The sequence below is a fragment of the Ceratosolen solmsi genome, unplaced genomic scaffold (genome assembly GCF_000503995.2).
Source record: "Ceratosolen solmsi marchali unplaced genomic scaffold, CerSol_1.0 scaffold70, whole genome shotgun sequence".
NCBI lineage: Eukaryota > Metazoa > Arthropoda > Insecta > Hymenoptera > Agaonidae > Ceratosolen > Ceratosolen solmsi.
Window position 1 is genome coordinate 197,516 of NW_011948448.1, and position 13,804 is coordinate 211,319.

General features: G+C 24.5%; 1 protein-coding gene across 2 annotated transcripts; it reads right to left on the bottom strand.

Annotated features, from left to right (window-relative positions):
• Positions 1-6,972: 6,972 nt before the first annotated feature.
• On the bottom strand, positions 6,973-13,599 carry LOC105366329 (U8-agatoxin-Ao1a). Of its 2 annotated transcripts, none has more exons than XM_011504736.1 (3): positions 13,212-13,599; positions 9,057-9,132; positions 6,973-7,455 (listed from the first exon to the last, which is right to left on the bottom strand). In XM_011504736.1, the coding sequence occupies exons 1-3, from the start codon at positions 13,294-13,296 to the stop codon at positions 7,320-7,322; spliced, it is 297 nt and encodes a 98-aa protein (XP_011503038.1). In that variant the 5' UTR covers positions 13,297-13,599; the 3' UTR covers positions 6,973-7,319. The 2 variants fall into 2 exon arrangements, with proteins under 2 accessions (XP_011503038.1, XP_011503037.1); XM_011504735.1 differs by having other exon boundaries at positions 6,973-7,482.
• Positions 13,600-13,804: the final 205 nt, after the last annotated feature.

Below are 13,804 nucleotides of genomic sequence, written 5' to 3' on the forward strand. Positions count from 1 at the left end.
GTAAGTACTGTTAAGTATATAATTCTTTCTTATTTGCACTTTGTAATGAATAATGAAGAATAGTATAAAATTTTTTACTTACTTCGAAAATTATTTGAATATATAATAGTAAATATTCCAAATTCGAGTTTTGTACTCTGCGAAATGTGTATGTAGTTCCGTTCATATATATATATATATATATATATATATATATATATATGCCATTTGCGTAAGTATGTATGCGTGGATGTATATGTATACACAGGAGTGAGCACATATGTGTAAGAGTGCTTATGCGAGAGCACCTTTGCATTAGTGTGTACGTATGTTTGTTTATGAACCTTTGTATGGGAGTGTGTAAATGTGTATGTGTACTTCATTAGACTGATAAAAGTATGAAGATATGTTTCTATGTTTAGACATATTTTTTTTATATTTCCTAATATAATTTGTATAAAGATATATATATATATATATATATATTATAGAAAATTGTGAATCTCATTGTTTTCATATCATATGCATAATGGAAAAAATCTTTTTTACTATTTGTTATAAGCCGCATGAAAAAAATTTGAGTAAGTAGACATAGTTGAAGAATATATTGTAAATATCTATTGAAAATAAATTTATTTCATTTTTTCATTATAGTAAATAGAGTAAAATAAAATCTAATCTCTAATTATTAATGTAAAAGCTTTCATAAAGTTTATACATAATTATTGTTTAGTTTTCTTTTATTATCAAATGTAAATGAAAATATTTGAAATATTTTAATGTAAATTATAAAGTGCTTATTAATCAACGAAATAATAAAAAAATAAGTTCTATTTTTGACCGAGTATGATCAATAATTTGATTAGTGTCCATTTTATTGGATGATTAGTTGGGAATTTTCTAATGATGATTGTAAAATTAAGGATAATAGTGTTAATCTCGGTCAACATAGACATAGAAAGAAAACTAAAGATTATAAAATAAGATTGGAAAATTAGTGTCCACACGCACATACATATATGTCTCAGAAAACTTTAACTTACACATTCAGATATGAAAAAATAAAAGAAAATATGACATTTGAAATATGAAAATATAACCATGAAACTTGTTATAAATTATTCTAATAATAATTGTTACTTAATTCAGCAACATGACTCGAACATCATAAAGATAAATTTCACTTTTGTTAAAAAATTAAAATTCCGTTTAATTTCTATAAAATCGAATCTCTAGTTTTATTTTTATTTGTTTGTCTATTAGTTTACATACTTAATAGGAATCTACAGATATCAAACGTGTTATATATATATATATATATAATATATATATATATATATATAATATATATATATATATATATATATATAATAATAATAACCAAGTTAAATTATTTTTTTATCTAATTAATAAATTATCATTTTGAAAAACCTTTTGAATACTGAAATTATTTCTTCAGGCCCAATTCATTTAAAAATAAAGAAATTAAATTCAGTCAATTTACTTTATTTACCAATATAATAATTAGCATCTTGTAATTTACAAACCAATTTTTATAAGAGAATTTCATAAACATATCAAAGTAAATATGCTTAAAAAATACAACAATATAATATGACCAAGATTTTTTTTTTTAAGTGCTAAAAATATTATTAAGAAATTCGTATTATTATACTATAGGACAAAGCTAATTTACGATTGTTACAAGTTGCACGAAACGAAAGATAGAAGATGTAATAGAGGAAGATACTAGAAAGATGGGTCACGTTAGCAAAAGACATACGAGTCGCTAGTGCGTCGCACAATGTCAACGAAATTATTTACGTCGCACGCAGAGGAAGATTGTGCAGTCGTTAGTTCGTACAGGTCGTGCTGTTCCAGTCGTCTCATCGCGTCAAGTGATTTAAGCATTCTATCTAGATACGAAAGAGAAAAAGACAAAAGAATGGTGTGAATAATATGTATTGAAGTTTTGTTAAATTTCATATTAAAATATGAAATTTTAATAAAACTCCATATAACCAATACTTTTTCTATAACTTCAATAACTTGAAAAAACTAACTATCGTTACATAATAATGGATTAGTGATTTAATTCTTTAATTAATAAAAATCACATCATCTTTAACTGTGTAAATACATAATATAGGCAACTTATATTTAGAATTTTTTATGCCTGCTCATTTAAAAAATATGTCGATCATTAAACAATTGAATAATTCCGTGAAAAAGTTTTATATTTAAAAAGTGATTATCACATTATTACAATTATTTCATAATACATGTTTTTGCCTACATAAAATAGCTATAATAATATAGCTTGAAAAAATGTTACCAATGCTTATACATTTCATATATATGGAAATATCACAATACCATTCAATAATTGCTTCGTGCAAACAAAAATTGTTCCCAATTACAATTATACATTACCTGTAAAATTATAAGGGCTTGAGAATTGATAATTTTTTTCTGCTCAATCTTGATTATCTAATATATATGTTAACGTAATTTAGTGCAGTAATTTATGTTAAAATGCAAATCTCATTAATTCTTAAAATGAATAGAAAATTTGATATATAAACAATTTTTTCTTTATGAGCATATTTTTCAAATTCTATTTATATAAAAGAAAGTTTTACATTGGTGAAAAATATAATATCTATGTACTTACCTGAAAAATAAAATACCTAACATATATAAATACGAATTATTTATTTTATAACGTAATATTAGCATTTAAATTAAGTTTATAAATAAATTCAATTCAATTTAAAAAAAAAATGCAACATTTTAAATCCTATATTTATATTTATTTATTTCCTATATTTTACACTCACGTCGATTCAAATTTTAATGATCGCGATTACAGACTCTTTTTCACAGGCATAATACTTAATTTATATAAAATATTTATTATATTAATAATAAAGTGATTAAATAGTAATTATAAAAAATGAAATTAAAAGCATAAATACGTATTCTAATACTTGCATATTGTTAACTTACATTTTTTTTTTAATAAAAATGAATATATTGATATTTGATAAATATTAAATAAGATCAAGTTAGGTATATATATATATATATATATATATATATATATATATATATATATAAATATATTTTAGTGTGTTTTTATAAACAAATATAAAAATATATATATTAAAATATTTTATCGTATGTTTTTAAACTGAAATCTAAAAACAAAATTGAACATCATCGATTGACAATAATTTATTAGAAGATGTCAATAAATCGACGAATTTTATGAAAATACAGTTTTATTAATAATATAATTTTTAAAATAATATTTTTATTATTTTGTAACATAAACCCAAGTTAATAAAAAAATCAATGCTGTACAATATTAAATATATTTTCTTAATACTGGATTATTTTATCAGGTATATTAAACGAGTAAATTGATAAATTTTAATTTAATTTTGTCATATATTATAGAATTTCAGAGAAAAAATATAAATCCATTATTGATCTTACTTTAATAAATATGATGATTGGATTTTTATAAGCTACCAAAATTTAATAATAAAGTCAATATAATAAAATTGTTTAATCATCGATGTAAATTTTATTAATCATAATATATAAATAATCATACGCTGACAATAAATGAAACAATAAATTTTTTAATATTAATTTATAAAAATATTATGTATTTATATAAATGAATATTATCGTTGATTTCAAGTTTGTTATTTAATATTTAATTATTTGTATTTATACAAATAAACTATTACGAACAGATGAACTTACGAAAATAAGATCATTTCATAGAAAATATGTGAATTTACTATGACATATAATTTATATTGAATTGTTTATGTTATATTTATATTATACATGATGTTGCATATTTATCAGATAAAAAATAATTAATGGAATAATTTACATTTTCCAACGTAAATTAATGTTGACAAATCTGATTCACAGTCGTTATTATAATCGCAATCGCTGACACCAAACTAAGGTTGATTAATTATATAATGAAAAAGAACAAACTGTAATTATACAATGTTTTACTCTATTCATATCTATATTTATATCGTTTATACAGTCATGTTGTTTATAATGTTTCTACAGATACGGATACTCCAAAGTAAATGTAAAATTTTCCATGTAATTATTATGTGCAACTATTATCGGTAAAAATCTGACAGATCCACGTTTATTTATTACTTATATTTTTCGTAAACATACAAACGTATTTCATGATAACATGTTTCGGGAGCAAAAATTTTAAACTGATGCATCGCTATGCTTGATAATACAATTACATAAGTTAATAATACGTTTTTAATAGCTATTCAACATAAACGTTGCAAGAGTGCAAAGAAAGAGATTGGCCATTAACCCTCTTACGCGGTGTGCCGTGACTCATGAATGTGGTCATAGCTTTGACCAAAAAAAAAAAGTTTACTTTGCTTGATTTATAGCACATTACTATTCAGGCAATTAAGAATAATAATATTCTGTCTGGATAATCGTTTGTTATTTTTGTTTTTGTTTTTCTTTTTGTTTTTGTTTTTTGTTTTTGTTTTTTGTTTTTTGTTTTTTGTTTTTTTGTTCTTTTGTTTTTTTTTCTTCAACAATATTAACAATAGTCCGTTGAATTGATGAGCATAGTTTTAAAATTCTTAAAAAAAATACCCGTACAAAATACTCAAGTAGATGTGTGAAATAATTTTGCGAAAAATTTTAAATATACAGCTGATTAAATAATAACGTTTAAAACAAATTATTCGAAATTACATTTACAATTATTGTTTATTTGTATTAATTGTAGCAATTAAATAAATGTAAGTGTCTTATTGAAGGAGAAATTAATTGACAAAGACGTTTAAGAGTTAATTATTATACAAACGAAAAATATACTTCATAGGTATAATAGGCATTGTACATACACATATGCATTCATACATATATATATATATATATATATATATATATATATAATTGTGAAGTTAATTTTTTGTTATATTTCCACTTATATCCGGTTCAAATATTAACAGAAAGTAATAGCTTTCTTCATCAAGTTAATAACTCGTATAAAATAGAAAATTAAAAGTAACCTATCTGTAACAATCTCTATATCGATTAATGACTATTTACTGTACATTGTTTTAATCGTATAAATTAATCAATTTTGTTTACATTTACTTATTAGTTGTTATATGATAACGAATGTCTAATTTTATAATTTAATTGTACAATTGAACACACGAAGTACCAACGCGCAAGGGGCCAACGTCAATGAGCAACAAATATAGATGCATAAACGTATTTTCCCCTTAGATATTTATAACTTTAACCTCATCGTATTTTAATATTCTAGCATTTATCATTCCATGCAATTTAACATCGAAATCGAAATTTGACGTAGAAACACTTGAATCCATCGAGTCCCTGTCTGAAGAGAACGTATAGGCAGGAGAAAGCAGTAAGCGTATTACCGGATACGAAGTGTCTTAGATTAGCCTCCCCCAACAAGAGAAGCCATTTACGCACAGCAATCTCCCGCTTTCCCTCCTTCCGCTACTCAATTCCGTTAATACGCTCTCTCTCTCTCTCTCTCTCTCTCTCTCTCTCTATCTCTCTCTCTCTCTCTCTCTCTCCCTTCCTCTCTTCCTTTAATATCTTTCATCAATTTTTTTTTTACTCAAAGCTTATTTATCTACCCAGATGAGGATCTAATATAATGATGTCGACGAGAATTTATTGGAGAAAGGTGAAGAAAGTTTAATCTACTGCACGTTTGTAAAAAATATGTTCATATACTACCCATCGTCCACCATCCACTCCTTTCTCACTTTCCCACAGTATGAACAAAAATTCACATACTACTATTGAAAATATCAATATTAATCTATCAATATCTTTTTCAAAACTCCGTGTTGTTGAAATTGTAAGAAGACGCAATTAATCTTCAAAAGTCTCTAAGTTTTTGCGTATAACACGTGGCGCTGTATATTTGTCAACGACTAATAAAAAAAACTTAATTAAATGCAACTTAATATAATTGTATATTAGTCAAACAAATAATCTAAAATCATATTTAAGTATCTATTTGCAATACAAAAATTAATTAATTTAATAAGACTGCGTTATAGAGATAAAATGAAAATGAAAAAATCATCTATTACGCATAATAATTATAAAACTGTGTATTAATCATTCGTGTCTTTCTTTATATTAGAATTACGTACCTTTGTTGCAATTTGCATAGAATATTTGGCATAAGTGATATTAATATCGATCAACAAATGTTAATATATGGAATATTATTAAATCGTAAAGCATAACAGGGCAAAGAGTAATAATGAATATTTCATTGAAAAAGAGAAAAAAATGCTTGTAATATCGACAGTCTTGAAATCGCTCGAAAGCAGCTCGAGAAGATGAATTTGAGTTCTCTATCGAGCATTTAATAATTAAAGTTACGATCGCTAATTAATTATTTCGTATAATTGTAATTATCGTGAGACTATCGATATTTAGATAAAATTCTAGAGTTGTATTTCTGCCGCATATTGCGCAATGGCAAACGAACATCGTGTAGTATAAGTTTTAAAATGAAAAATAAAGGATAGATGTGATAAAATTTCAACCCTCGAGCTAACTTGATTCGCCGACTCTTAATGTCAGTACATTATCAGTTTCTTGTTCGGTAAGTTGGGTATGAAGTAAGTTGAATGCGTATACAGAGTATACAGAATACGACATGAGCATTTAAAATATTATACATCGACTTTTATTGACATTACAAATGGTCTGAATACAAGAAGGAAGTTTACGACGAACCATTCAAATTAATTTAAATCTATTGAAATCATTTAAACGTCTTGGAACTTAAATTCTTCTTTTTATTCTTTGTTGTTGTTGTCGTTGTCGTCGTCGTCGTCGTCGTCGTCGTCGTCGTCGTCGTCGTCGTCGTCGTCATCGTTGTTGTTGTTGTTGTTGTTTTGTTTATAACTTATTGAACACAAATGTTTGTAAATTATTGTAAAAATTACTCAGAATATGTAATAATCAAGGAAAATTACAGATAGTGATTCGAAATAAATGATAAATGTCGAACTTATGTAGAACTCATTCGAAAATTACGAATAACATATACGCACATAATATATGGTTTTATTATCGCAAATGTTGCTTGTTAGCCTTCTCCGTGCCGTCCTCCTTCTCTTTCATTCGTCCATTAATCTATTGCGCTTAAAGAAAACTTGGGTAGTGAAAGAGGCTACTATCGGAAGGACAATGAATAAGGATGAGAGGATCGTGGAGATGGAGGTTGATATGCCTTTGAGGGAGAAGTCCGTTTATCCCCATTTCTGGAAGAGTCCGACCCGTTGGCATCGGCAGTTGGAGCCCCAGAGATTACAGCGGCAGCTCGAGCTGAAGCAACAGTCGTTGGGCCGGTGATCACAGTTTCCATTGCGTCGAACGCATGCGCGCCTGAACATAGAGATCCACGAGGCACGTCTATTCGAGATTAAGGAAATCGAGAGAGGCTCTTTCGACGAATATTTACACAGCGAGACATCCAGTAATTTAATTTTAATTGGCACACGGAAATAACATTCAACAATTGTTCCGAGCGGAAATTCAAAGTTTCTTTCTTTCTTTTCTTTTTTTTTTTTTTTTTTTTTTTTTTTTTGTTTTTCATGTTCTTTTTGTTCTTATTGTTCCTTATGTTCCTTTTATAGTTTTCAATATTAGTTGCGTGAGTGAGTATATATGAGAGAAATTTATGAGATTCTAGTTTACTCGATAGAAATTCTATTTACTCGATAAAATAACGCTATAATTTCTCAAGAAATACAATTCTGCGTAGAATATTTATTTATAGATCTGCAAGCAGATAGATTTGCTTTTGAAAATATGATGATTATGCATTTAAAGACAACGCTAATGTGTCGAGGACAGCAAGTAAAGTCAAAAATTTTAATTCGATAATTACATTTACATTATTTCTAAATCACTAGAAATGTCAGTTCTTAAAAAGCAAAATTATTATTAATGTTGACTTTCGGAATTTTTATGTATTTCATTTTGAGAATATTTTAATATTATATGGGCATATTAAAAGTAAACCTCAGATGGAAGAGATTTTCATCCAATGAATTCGGAAGTTCGAAGAAGTTACATATTATTTGCATTAATGACTATTTAAAATACAAACCCCTCTAAAATTTCATATAAATCTGTTCTTATACAATTAAATTGATATCAATGGAAAATAATAACTTTTGTAGCTTATGTTATTATAAAATAAAAGTTATTACATAACTTGTTATCGTTGTACGTGAGTCTAACTTAATGAAAAATTACAAAATTAGATTAATTTTGTACAATTATAATGTTAATAATTATAATAATGTTACAATTAATTATTGCACAGAATTAATTATGAATGAATTGTAATAATATTAAAAAGTAATATGTTATTGGACATAAACTACATTTATCAAGATTTAATTAAAACAACTAACATCACAAATTCGCTTGGATGATAATTCACATTAACTTTGAATTTCAACTCGGAAAATACGTATATCAACTTATTCACGTATATAGCTATAAAGACAAAAACAAAAAACAAAAACAAAAAAAAATAAGAAAAAAAAAAACAAAAATAATATTATTCTTATATCATTATCGATTATATTGTATTGTATAAACGAAATCATAAGACTAAATTATGTTTTACAAAATATATTCAGTAATAAAAATTTGTAATAATTATGCATACATAAAGAACGTTACACCTCAAGAAAATAAATACATTTATATAATGATCTTTGTATAATAAATAACTCGTATGAAGTGAAAAGGTACTAAAACTTCATTCGGGTGAAAAACTTTTTCATGCCTATATTTTATACGAGTAGAAAATCGTTTTTAATATTTTATCGTTACACTTAAATCAAAGATATTTTTTGCGCTCAACAATATATTTTCATTCTCGTAAATTTAAAAATAAAGATTTATGATATTAGAGGATTTGCCATGCACATTTACTCTCGTAAATCTGGTCATAGAAATTATATGCTTACTTTTGTTGAACAGCATGCATTAGATTCTCCAATGTATTGTCCGAATAGTCTATGTCCGACGTAAAAGCTTCTTCGTCTACAAAATAATGAATAAATATTATGTTCGAAATATGTATTGTATTAAAGGACACAAAAACCTTTTCCATTTTTTCATAATCTGTTAATACTTTAATTTTCAATAATAAAATTTACATTTAATATAACCTTATAAACTAATCTATATATATAAATTATAATATACTGTTAAAAGTGTTTTACTTACATCAATTATTTAAAATAACTTTCATATATTTAATAACTATACGAATATCAAATTACCAAGTTCATAAAATCTTGTATTTAATATTTAAATGAAATAAATGTAATGATAAAACAACTAGATAAGATAAAACTACATTCGTATATAAATGTTCAAACAAATTCTTAAACATAACTAAACAAGAATAAAAAAAAATTTGAAATGATTCTACACGAATATTTTATGCTTATATCTACGCTTGTAAACTTTATGATTTATGCTTGAATTTGCTTGAATATAGGAGATTTTTACTTTCTTCTTGATTTACAAATTGCTACACATGTATAAAATTAACATAAATTCAATGAAATAATATATCATTTTGTGAAATAATCCAATTTCTCGCTCTCTCTCTAACTTTTATTATATGTATACGTATATGTTCTTATAAGCACTACGCATACCATTAAATCAATTGCTTGAAAATTTGAAAACATCACGAATCAGACAATATTAACCGTTAAAACAAAATTTATAGGTGAGAAAAAAAAATTGTCAAAACCTACCGAAATTCTATAGAGATATATAGATATTTAAGTAGTTGGACGATACTTTTTTATATAATTCTTATAAAAAATTGTATATTTATATTATTTCTATTGTATCGATTATCAATAATTAAGAGAAATGTAATAAGACGATTAATTTTATTCTAAATATTTGAACTTTAAAATTAAAATAGAGAATATTACGACAATATTTTAACATATAAAGAAATTTATTTACAAATATATATATATATATATATATATATATATATATATATGGTGTATATAAACGGTTTAATATAATCCCATAAGAAAAGTACAAAATATTTTCTCTAAAGGAATTTACTTCACGTGTTTTTACTCCAATTATTTAAAAATTTCACTTAATAATTTGATAATATCGTAATTAAGTAAAATTTATTTAAAACTGAATCTATATCATTAATCTAGTAAAATTTATTTATTTAAATTTTTCTGTTTATTAATTTCAAAATATTCTTTCTTTATTATATAAACTTAACGGATTAAATAAGGATTATTTGAATACAGTATAAAAATAATATTAATATTTCATATTATATTTATTTACATTACTTTACTACGAAAATAAATAATATAAACTGATAAACATATATATTCAGCAAATATATATTATGATTATACGATAATGTTTAGTTTTTTCTTTTTTTCTGTATAAATAAATTCGACACGTTTTACGTTAATACGTTATCATGCACATATTCATATATTCATTCATACATAGTAAAAACTATCTGATAATTTCTTTATATTGATTTAGATGTTATCTAAATTATATAATATTTACATGTCATCTGAAATTATATAAAAATATAATACTTGTAATTTTAGAATTAATTTTTAATATGTATAAAAAAATATAACACAAAAAAGTAAAATGAAATTTAAAAAATTATTTTGTAAAAGTATTATTATTATTATTATTATTATGTTAAAATAAATTCTTTACAAGTTTAATTAAATTTAACGTATTTCTCGTAATTATTTCATTCTCTTTTACTAGATTTCATTATAGGTTCATAATTAAATTCGTATACCGTGAGGTGTTTGTTATGATATATTATAATTGATAATAACTGCCTAAAAATATTTCGTATTAAAGCTAATTCACTATTCTTACTATAATATACTAAACATAATAATTAAATTATATGGTTGTGATACCATCAGCAAACGAATATAACATATTTTCCCCAACATAGTTTCAAATGATTTTATTACGATTTAACGTGAAACGCATAAAGATTATTATTTTTTTCCAATACATTAAGAATCGTAATAAATACACATTGTCATATCAATAAAACTAACATGAAATCAAATATTTAACTAAAATAATAAAATGGTCATCATTAAATCACTGAGCTACTATTTAAATAATATAAAATATTTTAAATATATGTCAATATATATTTTATTATTAATGCGTTTAATTTGTAAATAAATATAATAAGAGATGAGTTTACACAAAGAAACCACTTCAACCTATAAGCGAAATAAGCGAAACATTTTTGTTTATTTTTATCTTTTATTTAATTTTTTTTTTTTTTATTCTTTTATATTCTTTTATTTTTTTTTTATTCTTTTTTTTTTTTTTATTTTTATTTTTATTTTTTTTTTTTTTTTTAGAAATCACAGTTAAAAACATAATACAACTGAAAAATTAGATTCATTTAAAATATAAACTCTTATAGATTTATTACATGCAATATTTTATATATTTAATCAATTTCTTGGCAACTTTTAGTATTTCATATCTGTTACTCTGTCATTAGATTCATTAATTTTATTTTATCAATACCTATTTTAAATTAATACTACTCTAATACATTTCAACGATATCATTTGTTCCACTATCATTTATCACTTTTGTGTAACTTTTTTTTCTCTAACATTAGATTATTGGAATTTTTAATAAATCTAATTCAAGTTTGTAAATTAAATAATAAATTTTCATATAACATTTCGTTCGATAAAATATTTTCCTAACAATATTATCATTAATGAATGTACTAAAACCATCTAAAAATAAATAGAGATACATTAAAATATATATAGTAAAAGTTGTTTAATTTTAGTCATATCAACATTGCATTCAAATTATTTTTAATTTTTTTAAATTTGGGTTATTAATTTTTTAGAATAATTTTAACAATTATTATAATATGTATAATTCGTAATATGTAAATATAATCCATGTTGTTAGCATTCATTTATAGAGAGAACAATTGTATAGAATAGAAATTTAATAATTAATTTGTTGATACATATTAATACTATTTTTCATGATTGATATAATAAATGAATCGATAAATTATTGATTTACTTTAGAAAGCAAAAGAAGAACAATATTAATGTTTATTAACTTGATAATGTTTATTAATTTGATAGTGCTTGTTAGAAATTATTTCTTCTTAGCTGTCAATATTTCCAAAACTTGTCATATACTGTGTTATTTTCAATTTTTCACTGTCCGTTATGCAAAATATTTTAATTGATTTCTATTTTTCATAAATTTAGATTTAGTTTCATAATAGTAAAAAATACAAGATTTTATTTTATGAAATTATAATTATTTTAGTTGCTTCGGTAATACTTTCATGCTGAAAATAAGATATCAATCAATTATCTTAAAAATGTTTAAATCAAATATCTAATTATTAATTTACATGATTTCGTTTGTAATGATATAATAACGTGCTTTAAACACATGAAAAATGTCTATAATAGATTTATTGAAAATCACTACCCTCGAAATATTATCAATTTCAAATTAAATCAAATTTAAAATACAACTATTTAAACACAGCATACAACCTACACAATTTATATCATTGAACATACATTCATGTACCATTCGAATGCTTTTAAAATAGCATCACAAGCGTTCAAATGTAAAACCTCTTCAATTATAATAAATGAACTAGCAAAAGTTTATGGCTTAATTCTATAAATACCTGCTGTAATTTGAGGATGGATCGTACATAACAATTATAATGACATAAAACTGTTAAAAATGACCGAATGAATCATTAAAGTAAATGAAATATTTTTATGAGCAGTTAATTTTTAAACATATTATTATTAATAAATAATTTATCTGTATTGCAGTATATAATCAATTAAATATCAAATATTAGTATATATGAATAGAAGTATGATGAAGAGTTTTGTTATTAATCAATCTAGTAATCACAGATGAATAACGTAAACGCGAAGAAAGGGGCGAAGCCCACGACCTGCCCAATATAACTTGACACTATTTATTTATAATCTCATCTAATAATTATCCGCAAATCGATAATAATAATGTTAAACAAGAATCCTCACCATCATCGAAAAACGGACCGGCGCTGATGCTCTCGGCAAAGACGAAAATGCCGAGACAAATAAATCCGATAAAACCAATCTTCATATTCTTCACTGTGTTTGAAATTTTTTTCTGCCTAAGATCTCGAAATGTCTTCTTGTACTCGATATGATATTACTATTGAATGAACGACGGATAAGAATAAAGAAGAATCACCGGCGTAGATAGTACGTTATTCTTATCCCTTGCGCTATTCGCTATCTCCCTCCCACTCTCTCTCTCTCACTCTCTCTCTCTCTCTCTCTCTCTCTCTCTCTCTCTCTCTCTCTCTCTATTTATCTATTTTTCTCTTTATTTTATTTCATCCCAGGATGCTTGGCTGGCAACGGATGCGAGTGACGCACTGGCAGGTTGGCGAGACGTTTATATAGACGAAGGAGGCGTGGCGCATATACGGCGCGCAGTACGGCGACGCCGGCTAGAGAGGCAGAGAGAGGAGGAAATGTACTAAGAGTAGCAAAAGACTCAGGGCAAGGAAACCAATGAACAATGAGAAGGAATGAGGTGAAGAAAAGGACTCCCAAGAGGATTAATTACGTAATTAATTCAGGAC